The 17,849-nt window shown below is 35.3% G+C and overlaps 1 protein-coding gene across 2 annotated transcripts; it reads right to left on the bottom strand.

Annotated features, from left to right (window-relative positions):
- Nucleotides 1-33: 33 nt before the first annotated feature.
- wdr26b (WD repeat domain 26b) lies at nt 34-17,790 on the bottom strand. 2 transcript variants are annotated; one of them, XM_051873895.1, is made up of 14 exons: nt 17,201-17,790; nt 15,784-15,883; nt 12,237-12,293; nt 10,921-11,057; nt 10,651-10,748; nt 9,085-9,241; nt 8,850-8,988; nt 8,548-8,688; nt 7,278-7,397; nt 6,812-6,957; nt 6,644-6,722; nt 5,790-5,919; nt 5,517-5,711; nt 34-2,536 (listed from the first exon to the last, which is right to left on the bottom strand). In XM_051873895.1, the coding sequence occupies exons 1-14, from the start codon at nt 17,404-17,406 to the stop codon at nt 2,511-2,513; spliced, it is 1,731 nt and encodes a 576-aa protein (XP_051729855.1). In that variant the 5' UTR covers nt 17,407-17,790; the 3' UTR covers nt 34-2,510. The 2 variants fall into 2 exon arrangements, with proteins under 2 accessions (XP_051729855.1, XP_051729857.1); XM_051873897.1 differs by lacking the exons at nt 15,784-15,883; nt 17,201-17,790 and adding an exon at nt 14,292-15,347.
- Between the last annotated feature and the right edge of the window lie 59 nt (nt 17,791-17,849).

The raw sequence follows: 17,849 nt of genomic DNA, 5'->3' as shown, positions 1-17,849 counted from the left end.
GTGACCCCATGCGGTTCAATTTGAAATGCTTCGTTATGTTTCAAAACCCTGAATGCTTTATTGAAAATATGCATACATAACACATTTCCTACACAACAATACAAAACAGTACAATCACTTTTGAAATAACACATTTAATGCAAATGGATGCCCTTCGTACAGGAGCAGTTATTATGACGAAAACCTCTCACACATCTGATTCACAGTCAAACATGAGAGCAACACACCTGCAGCTAGCTGGAAAAGAGAGACCCTCTTGCATATGGTTAGTAGAGAACACAAACCCCACTGTACAAGAGTAACAATACTACCCCCATCATCATCATCATCAAATGCATTAACAGTATGTCCACCGCTGTAATGAGCAGGCTTGTTTTTAGTTCTTTAAAACAATGAGGAACAGCCAAAGAAACTGACAAACTGCTCTCAGATCAGCTAAATCAACAGCAAAGATGTGTCACAGTGCACAAGCATCAGCCTGGTCCAAGCAGCGACCAATTATTGTTGAGATTTTATTCGATTTTTATTTGCTTATGGCACAAAATGGTCCTCAAGTAAACAGGCAAAATTCAATGAAAACCAAAACAGGCAGATGTTGCTGAGCAATTCAAAGAGATTTCACTGAAGCCATATCAAAATCCATTTTACAAATCTTTAATGACTGAAATAGTCATTGGAACAAAATCATCTATGAAGTGCTCTCAAACAATTGCTTTTATAACGAATTTCACGCAGCGCTTTAGCGCCCAAGCTGTTAAGATTCATAAAGTTGGCGAGGCTGAACCCTTAAAAATTTTATTATAATAAAGTTTTTGATGCAAGTCTAGAAAAGATTGTGAAATAATCTGGATATCCATTTGAACTTCCAACTGCGAGGCAAAGGCCGGGGCGTTTAGCACCATCTTATGACTGCAGAAAGCATATGTGGATGCCAATAAAACTATGGTTAATGTAATAATATATATTTTTAAAATGGAAAGAATGCTAATAATGCTTAAATAAAAGATTAAAAAAAAAAGAGGAGACAATGTATCTGGTTATAGTTTAATATAATGATACAGAGATAGTCAACCAAAAAAAAAAAAAAAAAAAAAAAAAAAATTGAAATATTGTAAACCAAAAAAGTAACAAAAACTTCCATAAAAACAGGCAGAAAAGCATTTCTTTTCAAACATTTAATATCAGTCCATAGCAAATATTTATTTCTCTCCAAAAAGGGGGACTCAAATGCTCGATATTTGGTGTAAACAGCTCAGATCAGGGAACTTGACCTTGTGGGTTTAACTGAACTAACGTACAGGCAGAGCTTTCGTGTGGATGAAATCGTTGTGGATATGTAGTACGGTCGGAGACGGTTTATTTTAATGCTGGTATGGCTGCTGCAAGAAACATTATATCGGGGCTCTCAGCTCAAATGTTGCTGCATAGGTCATTTATACGCCACAAACTCCTCATGAGGAGCCAAATATCTGATTGACAGTTTGAGTGTCACAGTATCTTTTCTGTTTAAAGCTGTCGGCACGTTTTCACGTACGTTCTGTGTAAGAAGAACGTGCATTTCGCTCTCAAAGTCACGTTTCCGTTCAATTTTTTCGTACTAATATGACAAAGTCTCTCTCCTGAACGTCACCTCTAAGGTAAGTGGTGAAAACAAGGAACTTCGCTATTAGCTTTCTTTAAAAAAAACAACAAAACAAAAGATACAAAATGGTTGTCAAGTTTTTGTTCCACAGATGAAGGTCTCTGGGGACTGGATCAGATTCTGTTAAAATTATTAATACAGCTAAACAGGGGACACACTCACACTGGTGTGAAAACAGTGCCACATGCGAACGTACACCAACTTCAGGCACATTTGAACACTCACACACACACACACACACACACACACGGCTGTGCTACAGGAGGGAGGCCGAAGCAGAGTTTGAGACGAACACTCAAACTCAAACAGACCCCTGCTGATGTGTGACGTGGGCCCGGTGGAAACAAATGCAATTGTGTTCTGAAAGATTAAAAAAAAAAAAAAAAAAAAAAAAAACAGAAAATCTACAGCACTCCATCATCAACACTAAAGCCCAAGCTGATCGACTGCTAAAGGAACAAAAGAGAATTGCTAGGACTAGTATTTCTTTTAAAAAAAGTGTTTTGTCCTTTGCCGCTGGAGGATTGAGAGCGAGAGAAAAACATTGAGTGTGAGTTTATACACCCGGCCGAACCCTGGTCACCCACCCAGGCGCTCGAGCCTGATGGGGGGCATCTAATGTGGAAACACGGGAATCCCGCGGAGGGAAAGAGATCAGATCCGTCGTTATGGAAGCGGGTCGCTATGGAGGCAGATCAGCGTCAGGGGTCTCTGCTGCCTCCGGACTCCTGAAGGCGAGGCTCTGAATCTCTTTCACGTTTGCACTCGTGTGTGTCGTTGTGGAGGAGGGCAATGCTGTAATCGTGTTTTTCTCTGTTGGATTTCGCATATTTCTCGTATTAAGAAGCCGTCTGTTCCAGGGCTGCCATCAACTGTCCATACTGCTGCAACTCTCTAAGGAAATGAGAGAGATTGTAACACTTTTACTCAGCAAGGATGCATTAAATTGATCATGTGACAGTATAGACATTTATAATGACATAAAAGATTGCTATTCTTTTGTACTTTCGATTCATCAAAAGAAAAAAGAAAAAAAAAAATATTAAGATGCACAGCTGATTTTATTGATGAAGAGAGAAATGTTTTTTGAGCAGCAAATCAACATATTAGAATGATTTCTGAAGGATCATGTGACACTGAAGACTGCAGTAATGATGCTGAAAATTCAGCTTTGATCACAGGAATAAAATTACATTTTACAATATATTCAGATAGAAAACAGTTCTTTTAAATTATAATAATATTTATTTCACAATCTTACCAGGTCTTACTGTATTTATGATCAAATAAATGCAGCTTTGGCGAATATAAAAAAACTTCGGTAACACTTTATTTTAGGGTCTTTTAACTAGTTGCTTATTAGCATGCATGTTACTAGGATATTGGCTATTTATTATTACTTATTAAGCACATATTAATGCCTTATTCTGCATGACCTTATTGACCTACATTCTTAATCCTACCCAATACCTAAACTGAACAACTACCTTACTAACTATTAATAAGCAGTAAATTAGGCATTTATTAAGGGAAAAGTCATGGTTAATAGTTTATGTGTTGCCTATACCAGTGTTACCAAAACTTCTTTCAGAAACAAACTTTTGAACAGTACTGCATATAACAGTTTACAACTAAAACAAATCTTGTCATGATTATTTTATTTCCTCCAGACCTGTTTTTAAAGTTAAGAGTGTACTAACAAAATTCTTTTTTAATTATGACTAAACGGAAGCACTATTCATTGGTAAAAAGCTTCAGTCAGAACAATACTGTTAAGAACCTGCTTGACAGCATAATGGCTTTGGTAAGTCCCACTCTTTAGAACAGCATTAGAAATACTGCTAAAGTGACAAAACACTGTTCTGTTCCTGTTCCAGAAAAGTTAGCTCATGCATTCATGACTCAATAATATGCAATACGCTACTGGCTGAATGTCCGGCAGCCTTTAAAGAGATTAAATTGTAACAAAGTAGTTAAAAAGTCTTCAACAATGCTTAAAGTCAACATAAAAAAAAAAAAAAAAAAAAATTACAAAACCTGTTTTACTTCTATAACATAATGCATTTCAGTATGAAACAGGACATTCAATTCAAAGAGAGGAAAAAATTTAGGGTGGGATTTTATTGCATTGCTGCAATAAAATGCAACAATATTTTCAAAAACAATTTGGAAAAAAAAAAAAAAAAAAAACTTTTAATAACTAAAAGTAAAATAACTTTTAATATAATAAATTGTTAATAATTATATATTAATAACTAGATTGAAAAGTTTGTAGACAAACTTTGATGTTGGCTTGACAAAGCTCTAAAGTTTGAAAGATTTATAAGCTTTAAATTTAGTGAAGTGGAAGGAGAAAGACACTGCTAGCATGAATTAACATGTTTCAACACATTGTTAGCATGAATTAACATGTTTTGCTATCATGTTTTAACAGGTTGCTAGCATTAATTAGCATGTTGCTAACATGTTTTAACACATTGCTAACATGAATTAACATGTTGGTAGCATGTTTTAACATGTTGCTATCATTATGTTGCTAACATGTTTTTACGTATTGTTAACATGTTTTAACATGTTGCTAGCATGAATTGACATGTTACCATGATTTAACATGTTGCTAACATGTTTCAATATGTTAACATGAATTAACATGTTGCTACCATGTTTTAACATGTTGCTAACATGAATTAGCATGTTGTTACCATGATTTAACATGTTGCTATCATTAATTGTTGCTAACATGTTTTCACATATTGTTAACATGTTGCTAGCATGAATTAACATGTTGTTACCATGATTTAACATGTTGCTAACATGTTTTAATATGTTAACATGAATTAACATGTTGCTACCATGTTTTAACACATTGCTAGCATGAATTAGCATTTTTTAACACATTGTTAACATGTTTTAACATGTTGATAACATAAATTAACATGTTGCTACCATGTTTTAACATGTTGATAACATGAATTATCTTGCTAACAATTTAACATGCTGCTTTTGGGATTCTGATAGCATGTTTTAACACATTGCTATCATGTTTTAGCATGTTAGCACGAATTCGAATTTTGCTAGCATGTTTTAACACACTGCTAGCATGTTTAAGGATGCTGCTAACATGTTTTAACATGCTGCTAACATGAATTACCATGTTGTTAACATGTGGTTAACATAAATTAACATGTTGCTAACATGTTTTAACACATTGATAGCATGAATTAACATGTTGTCCTAGGATAGTCTTTAAGCTTTGCTAGTGATAGACAGCTTAAATGCTCTATAAGTCTTATTGTACAAAAGTTTTGACTGTCTATGGGACTTTTAGTAGTTTTGATCATCCGTTTAACGAAAATCGTAAGACGGATCAGTTAGAAAAGATATAGCACACCGAGTCAGAGCAGTCTGAAGGTCTGAACCAAGTTTGGTGGTTGTAGCTTGAAAACCTTAGGAAGAAGAAATTTGAAAGCCTCAGAAGAACCTTAAATAGTAGATCAGTATGTTGGCTTTGTCAAGCCAACATAATAATAGAAACATTTTAACAAAATAAAATTGATTGGATTGTGAAAAGTTCACAGGTTTCTGTAAGAAAAAAAGAAAAAAGAAAAAAAAAAGATGACAATTATTTTTAGTAATATGCTGAAACCAGGAATGTGTATTACACAAAGTCAATCCTATTTACTTAAGAATGTTATTGAAACTCATTCAATCAGATTATTGCTGTCTTTATTGTCAAGTATTATCTAGAGTGATAGTATTTTTTGCTCGTGCATCAACTAGGCTGAAACCTAAAGGTCACCCAATGAATCAGTGAAGCACTAACTAGCAGTGAAATTACACTTCCTGTATCTGCGACTGGATAGTATATCTGTACCATTGAGGCCGTCCAGCTCTTGTGCGTCCAGGAAGGGTGCGGGTCCCCAGATACGGACTGTGCCGTCGTCAGAAGCGCTGGCCATAAGACTGGGAATACACGGGTTCCAGCTGACACAGTTCACTGTGCGCGTGTGTCCCGTCAACTCCACAATCGGCAGCTCGCTGCGCTTGTGCCAAATATATACCTTATGATCTGAGAGACAGAGTGAGATTGAGCAAGACTCATTGGAAATACACCTGAGGAAAGAAGCGGAGGAATGAATGAAATTACCTTCACTACCGCTAGCGATGAAATCCTCGTTGTGTCCACCGAAGCAGGAGTGAATGGTGTAGAAACCCTGTGTCACACCCTGATACTTCCTGACCAACACACGGTCCTGTAGGTCCCAGAGATGAACGCCCTGAGACAAACACACATGAGATTTGGTTAGGACACAGCGAGAGGCACAAGAACAGATACATTCGCTAACAAACACTTTAGACAATTCAAAGGTATTAAAAAAATAAGGATAACATTACTACAATACAATTTAATGCAATATTCTCAAAAATAATTTGAAAATAAATTAAAGAAACCCAGAAAAAATATTTTAAGAAATATTAATAATCTTTAGCAATTATTAAATTATAAAAATGACAATTTAATCCAAATATAGTAAATAAGGATAACATTGCTTCAATAAAATAACAAAATATTCTCAAAAATAATTGAAAAGAAATAATAAACTTGAAAAATCTAAAAAATAAATATATATATATATATATATAATAATTTATTTTTTATTAAATAGTTATAAAACAATAAATTAAATAATTAATACTTATTTAAAATTATTATTTAATTCTAAAAAGCACACAATTTAAATGTAGTAAATATAAGCATAATATTGCTGCAATAAAATATCTTCAAAATTAATGTGAAAAAAAAATCTATCTGAAAATGAATGAATTTGAATAAAAAATAGTTTATTATTATTTTAATATGTAATAATTGTGTTATTTTAATAATTATTGTTAATGAACTACTTATCCTTTTATTGTTCAAATCATGAATAAAAAAAAGAAAGTAAACATTTTGGATTTTGTAACAATGAATTAATGTATGTTTGAGACCCATATGCTTACCTGAGTTGCTACATTTAACAAAGCTAATCTTCCATTCTTAGAAACAGTGAAAGACATTATAGGATGATCCTCCTGAACTCTAGAGTACAAACAGAGAGAGAAGTGAAAGGTCAGACAGAGTTTCCAAAACTCAGAACCATCTGATAATCAAGTCGAACAGCTGCGTACATGTTTCTGTCTGTTAGGTCCTCGAAACTGTATCCACGGATTCGCTGGTGCGTATCAGAAGCGAGAACAGTCCGGCCGTCGTTCATACACCAGAGGCACTGCACACGCACGCCTTCCCACGACTCCAATAGGTTTCCGTCTAGATCCTGTCCAAGCACGACCAACAAATCATTAAGTCAAACCACCTTTATTTATGCAGCGCTTTATAGAAAGCTGCTAAGATTGTTTTAAAGCAGCTTTACAGTAATAAACAGGAAAATAACATTCAACGATGCAAACATTAAGTATGACACAATTCTAATTCTGTTGTAAAGCAGCTCTAAATAGACAATAGTGTCATTATTCAGCTCAAGTCAGTTCAGCGTTGATTCAGTTCAGTTCAAAAACTGTGTAAAGTTCAACATTACTAAAGAGAAGCCTGTCAAATCCTGACAATCAAACCCCTTCAAGTCCATTCAGAACTTACACATTGGTAAAACTGCCCTCTCTGTCCTCCTGTAACGAAGCGTTTGGCGTCAGGGTTCCATGCGACACTGGTCAGGCTGTCCTCATGAGACTGACTCATCTTTGTTCGCAGTTCTCCTGTCTGACCACCAGATGGAAGAAGAGAGTCAGAGGTCAGAGTTGAGCTAATTTAATTTAAAGATAGTAAATAACACAACAACACTGTTTCTAATAAAATTTAACATATTATTATGTAAATTATCATAATTTAATTAGCAAAAACAATTAAAAATAAATAATTTGAAAATTAATTAATTTGAAAAAGAATTAAAAACAACTGCAATAATTATTAATCATTTAATATTATTTTATTGTAAAACATCACAATTTTAAAGATAGTAAAATCACTGCTGCAAAGAAATGTAAAAGTATTTTAATTGAAAAATAAATCAATGAATTTGAAAAAAAAAAAAAAAAAAATTAATTATATAAAAATAATAATTAATTAATTTATAAAAATAAAAATAATAATAATAATAAAATAATATTAATAAACAATCATTTTTAACAATTATTATATAATTATAAAACAAACAAAATAATTTAAAGGTAGTAAATATAAGGATATTATTGCTGCAATAAAATAATACATTTCATAAATAATTTGAAAAATTCATTTAAAATGGCTGAATTTGAAAAATAAAATCTGAAAAATTATTGTAATCATAATTATTAAGTTTTTAATTATTATAATATTTAATGATCATTATATTATTTAAATATACATTTTAATAATTATTATTAATAAACTGGCAAAAAAAGAACAATTATTTTTATTTTGGATATTGTAATAATGACGTAACATGTTTGATATTTTCTCTTTTTTTACTTCCAACAAAAGAAGCCTCTTGCAACAAATTGAAGAGCAAAGGTTGTGTATTACACACCTAATCAATGCTTTATCTATGTATTTTATCATTTTTGAGTAGCCAGAGAATGATGGGAAATGTCATAGATCTTTAGCCTCAAAATCTTAATATTAAACTTCCTATCATGCTGTATACCAATTCTACATCAAACAAAATAATCCACATCCACCAGTAAAATTTATAATACAATTAATTCATAAAATAAAAATAAATATGTGTTATGTGTTCATGTGCACTCATTATCTTGTAAATACAATAATGACTTGAAGGTAGCATTAGATCAGCCCAGATTTGGAAAATCTTGCTAAAATGCAGAAAATGCATATTTCTGGCAAAAAAAGACAAGATGTGCACTGTGCTTACCTGAACGTTCCACAGCCAGAGCTCAGAGCAGTCGTCTGGACCGCAGGCGATCAGGTAAACATCATCGGGACTCCAGGCAAGATACGACACACCGTACGCGTGACCCTCCAGAGTTCGTAAGAGCTTCAACTGATGTGAGTCCTGTGTGTGAGAGTGGACATTTATACCACACCATCCCGAGTCTCTTTAAACAGAGTTATTCAAGTTTGACAAGTGTTGCTGTCACTCATGTCGGCAACTCGCACTGAAAATGTTTGACTTCCAAGATGCTCAATGTACACGTGAAAGACATCCTCACTCACCGGCTCCACCTGCCAGATGATGACAGTTGTGTCCTTCGAGCCGGTGGCGAGTTTAGTGCCGTCGTTGGAGAACTTGCAGAACCAGACTTCATTGCAGTGCTCTGTGAGGATCTGCTGTGTGTAACAGGGAAACTGTTTCCTGCAAACACAAACACAGAGATGGCATGTGAAATCTTTGAGAGCAGTGGAGGGGGTGTCTGTGTGTGTTGCGTTCAAATGTGTAAACACAGCACACCTGGTGCAGACGTGATCCAGCAGTAAGGACACAGAGTCCAGACTGGAGTCCAGTTTGGTGTTGTGATAAAGGCAGCGATCTCTCTGCATCTCCACGGCCTGTCTGAGCAGCGTCTGCAGCCGCCGAGGAGGCAGCATTACAGAGGGGGGCAGGTACGCTAAATAACACACACAAACACACAATTATAATTAAGATAGATGATATGAAATTAATAGAAAACAGCAAAAGACTGAGTTGTACATGTTTACTTGGCTATATGCTGAAGACAGAAGGACTGCCAAATATGAGCTAAATCTGACAAAACCTCCATTTTGTGATGTGCTTAAAAGCAATTAAAAAAAAAAAAAAAAAGTTTTTTTTTTAATTCAAAATCATTCAAAAAAATGCAAAACGTTTTTTTTTACGTGCCTTAAATCTTATAAGATTTATATTTATTAGAGTATTATAAAAAATTAATATAATAATAATTATACAAATATAATATCCATTTAAAATGACAATATAAATAACATAAAAACAATATTTTTGCTATGCCTTAAAGTTATCAATATTGGGTAATACTTTATTTTAATGTGAACTTGTTGCATGTTACATGTACTTACTAAAGTAATAACAGTAAATTATGGATAATTACAAGCAACTAACCCTAAACTAAACCCTTATCTTACCTATATAGTAAGTACATGTAGTTAATTACTATTACTTATTTGTGTAATTAAACAGTAACAACTTAATCTTAAAATAAAGTGTAAGCCAATATTTCTATATGATGCTAGAATAGGCAGAAAGAATAAAATAGGCAGACACAATTAAATATTAAACATTGGCCAATAATGATAGATAAAAATAAAATATTAACTAATAATCAAAATCGGTTTGATTTATTGTGCATTCCTAATCAAATCAATAGATGGCTTTTCACACTTGAAATAGTTGTCCCTGGGTCATTGTAAACCAGGTTTAAATGGAATCCTGGGTTATCTTGCTTCATGTTTCACACTGCTCATAACTTACCCGGGGTTAACAATTAACTATGGGTATTTCTAAACTGACATTTCACACCGGACATTCCTAAACCCTGGGTTAATGTTCTGATTTGCATATTTGTGGTTTCAGTGCCACTGACTGGACGAACGCAGCATGCGATTCGTTTACATAAAGGCTCTAGCATTGCGCATCCTCATATTATATATTGCTGACTGTACTATCAAGTTTATCCTGAATGGACTTTTCGGACTATAAAAGGTAAGAATGAAATGATCTCTTCTTCACTCCAAATGTCACGTTTTGTGTCACCATTAGACATTTTTCACCTCAAAAGCTGAAACGACTGTTTATTCAACACGCTGTTTCCATGACGTGTCCAAAAGCATGTGAAAATGAGGCACATTTTTGCTTCTCTGTGGCTAAGCATCTCTAGTAACAATGCGGGGTTAACACTGCAAAAAAACACTGCAGGGTTAAAAGCAGGGTTTAATGATGATAACCTGGGGTGAAAAGCCCTTAAGAGTCTATGGTATGTCCTCACATATATATCTGTATAAATATGTGTGTTTGTATACTCACTCTGGAGCTTGTCCAGTAATCTACATCGTGATCCAGCGCCTTTTCCCTCCCATTCAGCCTTTGCCTTCAGATCCTCAGCATGGCTGCACATCAGATACCTTAAAAACACACAGCAAATCAGAGTGAGCCATCGATTTTCATAGTACAAACTCTATATAGCAGTAATACGTTTTTAACAATAACAAAAAAAAAATTCAAGACAGAGAAATTGTTTATAGTTATTAACAACAGTGAGTATGTTTATATGCATGTATGTGTCATGTTTAGTACCCGCTGAGCACGTGGATTCGATCCGTGTTGTATTTGAGTGGAGTCAACTCTCCTCTCAACACCTGCAGAGCTTCCAGAACTTTTCCATCCTCCAAATACTCCAGATACTTCTGCTGTAATAGCAGAAACTTCATCCGCTAGAAAGAAAGAGAGAAAGGAAAAAAGACTCACTTCAGTGACCCAATCATTTATCATTCATATGGCTGAACAGTCCACTTTACATTCACATAACAGTCAGAACTAAAATGGAGACACAACAAAAGACATGGTTACAACTAAAGTGGCACAATTAAATCTGAGCCCCCTTTGAAGGACACGGACAGTGTGAATGCAAAGACAACTAGATTATTTTTCAGTTGTTTCACTTATAGAGGTTAGAGTTTGGTTCTTTGAAGAGGAAACACTCTGCGATCTTGTCTTCACCCACAGAGCAACAATCTCAAATCTGTATGCACCAAGAAACCAGAAATGACCAGGGACCGGTTGCATCAGTTACAACATATAAGTTACAACTTAGCTTAATTGTGATGCAAACTTACAACTTAAACACTACTAAATATTTTTGCGTTGCACCAGTAAACTTAGTTGAAAAGTAACTATAAACTAATAAATATTTACAGAACAGATTCACTGAACTTCATCAATAAGCTCAAGTTTTACCTGACAAACATCAATCCTTCAGACATATATGATGATGTTTTATGAATAAATAACGAACCTGAACTAAACAGCGTGTGCATCCTCCATGTGCATATCAAACAAAATCAATCAAAATAAAATCTCATTTCTTACGTTTGTTTGTATCAGTATTTATTGATATTAAATCCAAATAGCTTCTGAATGCTATTTACATATAAAAATACTTATGTTATTTCATGATTAATCATCGGATTTCATTGGAAATGTATTTTTACCATAAGCTACATGAGGCAAAAAGAAGTTAGAATAAACTTTAACAGGACAAACTGTTTCAACACAACTTCTGCTCACAAATTTGAAGGCTGCAATTGAATCATTGAAGGTAAACATCATATTATGCAACTATGCATTACTTTACAAAAAGCTTGCGACCTAGTACTAGCTATGTCGTGCCTCAAGAACATATGGGTGCAACCACACTAAGTACAGAGTTAGTCACAAACTAGCTAGTACTTACTAAGCCTTCATAGTGTGGGCTTGACGTTCCAATTTAAGAAAGAACTTAAGAACAGCTGGTGACAACCCTAGTCAGAACGATTTCTACAACACTTGTTCCAGATGAAGCTTCAGAAGCTTTCAGCATTAAGAGTGCATGTGGCCAGGTCTGGTGGTCTTACCACAATAGCGTTGGGTGAATGCATCAATGCTTTTAGCTCGTTGAGGTCATTTTCAGCCTGTCACACAAAGAAACAGAAGAATCAGTTCAGCATTTTTATCCAGGAATTTGGGGGGAAAAATACCATCAACCATAGTACAGTCACACCATATAGAGTTTACTTTAAAACATTCAAGCTTAGTGACAAAACAAGTCAAGTGAACTTAAAATTCAAAATGGTGTGAATTAAATATAATGGCTGCAAAAAGTATCCGGACACTTTAGTTACACTTCAATAGTCTGAATGTTATTCCATTAGATAAGACACCAAAAGTGTTAAGATTAAAAAACAAACTTAAAGCAAAAACAGGTTTAAATTCTAAAACATTACATATACTGTTCAAAATGAGGCAAATGAAAGTGAGCAAATGACAACTTTTGTCATTTGAATGTAATTTGTGATTTTTGAAGAGCAATCACTTTAAAATTAATCAGTTTTCTGCACAAATTCCCTTTATAAGATGAAAAGAAGCAGTAGGTGTTTGTAAAGTTGCCTCTATAAATAGAAGGCGAACTAGCAAAGCATTAGATGGAAAAATAGGATTCAGCTTTATCACTGTTAATTCAGGAATTCAGAAGAAAAACAAAAGAAATCCCAAAACCCACAGAAGTGACTGAAACAGTTCCTTAAGCCAGAAGCACAATTTCTACAGAGTTTGTCTTATCCCACCACCACCCCTGAAAATGTCAGCATTATTATTGTTTCTGCCTGACATCTTAGAAAAGCTTGGTTTCAATGGTCCAAACCCACGTCCAAACTTTCCTAAATTCAGGTGAGAGATGGTCAAATAAATCTGCTCCTTCCTGTACAAAATATAACATATCTGGATTGTTTTTATTTCCACCCATTTAAACTACACTGCAGACAAATATATGAATGTATTTTTCAAACAACCCTAGACTTTTCTTTCAGTTTGATTATGAAGTGTAAAGGAAAGGGAAAGACCTGCAATCATATATTGAAGAAATAAAAAAAATCACGCCTGTGGTTAGAGAAAAGAAAGTTCAGAGCAAAATGAAATGGCTGAATTCACCATGAAGCTTTACCCAAGACAAAAACAAAACACTATGTATGCAAAACCACATAAACCAGAAAGAATTAAGCTTTCTTTTTAAGGACCTTTCACAGCCCCCTCATATCCACCTTTTTCTTATGCCCCATGAAGCTTTGCTATGGGTGTAACTTGCGTTAAACAATCAGTGAAAGGTTCGCTCTATGAACCCTACAACCATCGAACATTAAAAGGACATTCAAAAGAGTAAAAGCATTAACAAATTACTACAACAGACCACGAATAACCCCCAATTATTTCAGCAGCAATATTATGGACGTTAAATATCACTGTAGTAATATAGGTCTGTATTATGTAACATACGTTGCCTTAATCGAAAATGTTCATTAACTGCAACATTGAGAAATTATATTTCAAAGTTCCTTCATTTTGACAGACAATAATATTGTATTTAGCTGCTTTATAGAAACTAAATACTGCTAATAGGATTAGAAGTGAAAAGAAGAGACAATTACATTTTAAAGCATCCGTGTGAAAACAAACCCGGAAAGAGACGTGAGGATTTGGGGAGAAAAACAAGAGATTCTTAGTGAATTCCAGTGAATTATTCATGGAATATATCGTAAATTAAACTGGGAGAGCAGACCACAAATGCACAGTATATATTGTCCTTTTTCATACTGTAACAGCGGAATACAAAAGAAAAAAAGAAGGAACAGAATGCACCATCTGAATTGTTCTCGCCACAGATATTCTTGTCATACCATGTCACATTAAAATACCAAGCGTTATATTATTCTCTTGAAGTCTGAAAATAGACCAGGAAAGGAATTTTACAGCTCATTCAGTCTAACCGACGGATAAGGATTATTTGTAGCGCAACCTTATGATTTGAAATGATTTGTTTTAGTGTTTTTGAGTGGAACTTCCCCAAACCGGAAGTGCCTCCCATAATCTGAAACACAGTAAATGGTTTGTTAGGAAAAAGGAGGATACATATTTACCTTTGACTAATAGTTCACCAATCAGTCAGCATGATCAGACCTTAACAAACATGACACAGCCTTCATTCTACATCAATAATGTGAATATTTCCAAGTGAAAAAAGATATTTAATGAGGAACAATGAGTCAGTTTATCCATTGGGAACTGACTGGATTTTTTTTGTTTGTTTGTTTGTTTTAAAATAATTTAGCATCACAGCTACTATTCATGGTGAGAGATGAGATAGTATGTGAAATTTTGCTAAATTTAAAGGCAACCAAACAGGTGTCACACCTTCCAATCTAACAGGGGAACCTTTTTGGAAAGTGGGAAAAACAGAAAAAGCAAATACATAAATAGATAAACAACAAATAATAAAAATGTTATTTAAAATGTAAAGTTTATCTTTGATTTAAAAAAAATAATAATAATCTAAAACTAAATATGGCCTCACTTCATTAAACAAATAAAAAAGGAATTTATTAGAATTCAAAAGTGGTGGGAACATCATCCAAAAGCAAAGGACTAATTATCAGGGTTCCTATTCACATTTTCCATTTCAAAATTCCATACACAAATTTCCAGACCTCATTAGCATAAATGGTTCATACAGCATTATTTTAGTTATCTGTAAATAGTTTTATTTTCTCTGCTTTATAACCTGCATATATTTACCTCTGACACATCAGTTTGACACTGTAAACGTGGTTTGATGTTGCAATCACCAATCAGCAAAGTACGGTCTGATTTAGATGATCATTTGCTCCTTTATATGTTGCTGGTTTGGGTGGCACACACATTTGTTTAGTGAAGTTCAAAAGAGACTTATGATAAAGACAAGTTTTGCATAATGAAAATGTGCACCTTGAATTCACTCAGTCATGTTCAACAATCACTAAATTTTTGCCATGAAAACACTCTTGTATGATACATTAATTTTTAGAAAGTCTGTAAAATAGGATAGGAAAACAGGGCAATAGTCTGGAAGCACAGATATTTTCCATACTCTGTTTTCTTTTTTTCCATACTTATCCAGACCTGGAAATTATTCCATTCTTTTCCAAACTGTGTAGGAACCCTGCATTATTATGAAAGATTAAAAAGACAAGCATATTTTCTTTAACATGCACTTATGCATCATGCAAAATAAAAGCAATGAATGTAATTAAGAATGCATAGAAAAACTTAATGGGGTAAACTTTGATTTAAGCCACAATAATAGTGACAACTCTGGATCTAAACCATCAAAAAAATCATGAAATTATCATTATTATAGTCACAGACTAAAATGCATGTTTGAGCTGTTGCTTCTGCAACTTGCTCTGACATGTCATACATGAAATATGTCATTGCCAGTGTTTTGTCTCAAGATGCACACCAGTAATGTTTCTTTCCTAAGGCATGTTTATAAAAGCTACTTAAATGTCCTAATTGAATTAAGGTCTAATCCTGGCTTAAAATAAGCTGTGTCTATGAAACCGGGCCTAAATATGACATGTGAAATAAGCTCACCTTGTCCCATTCCCCTTCCATGACGTGGTTCCGGAACTTTGTGGCTGACGGATGCTCCAATCTACAGCCAGATTCCTGCATCAACAAATCCACCGTCTGACTAAAATAGAGAAAGACATAACACACAAGAAGTGTTGAACGCACAATAATGCATCACTCATTAATTAGACCTTTATCAAAGCTTCATTGTTTCTATTTGCCATCTTTGAGTAAAATAACAGTGATTCAAGCACTGTTGCCATCTGATCTGAAATATAAAATAAAAGGACAACTATTAAACTAAAGTTAATGAATGATGGCACTTAATGAATATGTGTTCCTAACACTGATTATTATGTATTAATTGTTTCATAAAAGCAATAAGGCACTGAGGCCATGCTATATATTAAAAATAATCATTGCTGAAGGGGTTCTGGTTGATTTTATGTGCAATTACCTGCGGCACTCGGCCACATCACCTTTACATATCAGAACAGCAGCACTCTTACTTGTGTCATACTGCTTTATTATAGTCATAGTCATCTTCAGTTATGACTATATTCACAATATAGCATATATCCTTTTTATTTGCATATATTTTAGGTTAACAAAGACAGAAAAACAAAACAGACAAGCTCAAGCATGTTGATGAACATGATGCAGTAAGCAGGACGCTACAGACAGGTGAAGGTTTCTAGAACAGTGTGAAAGTGTTTTGAATGCAGGGTCTCACAGAATTACGTCATCCTATGATTACAAAAGAGAGAGAGTGTGTGTGAGGGGGAGGGGATGGATGTTTGCAGTTTTCTTGATGTTTTCGGTTCATCTTGTAGTCTAGCTCTTGGACGTGTGTGTTCAAGCACAGTGATATGGATTGTGATTATTCAGGATTCATGTTTGGGGTTTGAATCTGAATGGCAGCTGATGGCTTTAGCAGATCTTCACTAAAATTAGATTCAAGCTTCTTTCTAATGTAAACCAGCTGCTACACACACATTCCACAGCCGCCATTAAAACGCAAAAACACACAGAGGATGTCATAATGATTTGACATAGCGTAAACACACATATAATGTATTGACAAAAAAAATGCTGCTTTTAATGAATTCATCTCTACATTTGACACTATTAAAGCAAAAATACGCTTTCGGGCCCCGAAAAATACGTGACACACACGCACAGCTGTCATTTGTGATCGCACCTTTCTTTGTGTGTATCTGTCTGATATTCTGGGTTGAATTATAGATATTTGTATATTATTTTGTCGGGGTATAAATGTTTGGACTGTCATTAAACACGACATTAAAAGATTGACGTCGCTCGCTTCGTTGATCACATAACGGCTGCGGTCTAGTTGTGTCGCGCGCTCGACCTGTCAAACCGGGTTTTACCAGAACCGACTCGGTCCGGTGGTGCTCCTCATTACCGCAACACTTACTTCAGCCCTAACCCGTGTAGATGCTGTCCGATGAGGCGGATTACATCCTCCTCCGCCTGAGACAGACGCTTCTTCTTCTTCAAGGAACCCGAACCCGTCCCGGAGGCCCCCGAAGCCGAGCCCGCGTTGCTCTGGAGGCCGTTGGCATCTCCATTTTGCGTGCTGGCTGGGTGGTTCTGCTCCTGTCCGGTCCCGTTAGACTGCATATTGGTGCCGGTTCGGCTGAGGTGGGTCGCTAATGGAAGGCCCGCTGAAGCCCCGGGCTCTCCTACTCCCTCCGCCGCCGAGGCTCGGTGCTTCTTCCGCGGGGGCGGCGACGCTCCGCCGGTGTCCGAGTCGGAGGAGGAGGAAGCGGAGGCCAGAGTTTCCTCACCGAGAGCGGCCGTGGTTAGAAGCCGGTGAAGCCCGGGGGAGGGGAAAGAGGCGTCGGGCTCCCGCGGTCCAGAACGCGTTTTCTGCGAGGGTCGTTCGTTTTGTTGTTGTTTCTCTCCAAACAGCTGCAGATCTAATGGCGTCCAGGCGCGCTGACGTCACCGGACATTCCCCTGCTGCCTCACTTCCGGACGGCGCTCCAACCAAAAGGGGGCGCGCAAAGAATCTTAGCAGCAGATACTATTAATTCTTCAACAATTATGATAATTTATATAAA

The sequence above is a fragment of the Ctenopharyngodon idella genome, chromosome 20 (assembly GCF_019924925.1).
Source record: "Ctenopharyngodon idella isolate HZGC_01 chromosome 20, HZGC01, whole genome shotgun sequence".
Classification (NCBI taxonomy): Eukaryota; Metazoa; Chordata; class Actinopteri; order Cypriniformes; family Xenocyprididae; genus Ctenopharyngodon; species Ctenopharyngodon idella.
Note: the sequence above shows the minus strand (reverse complement) of the source record. Positions and strands in the feature narration are given on the sequence as shown.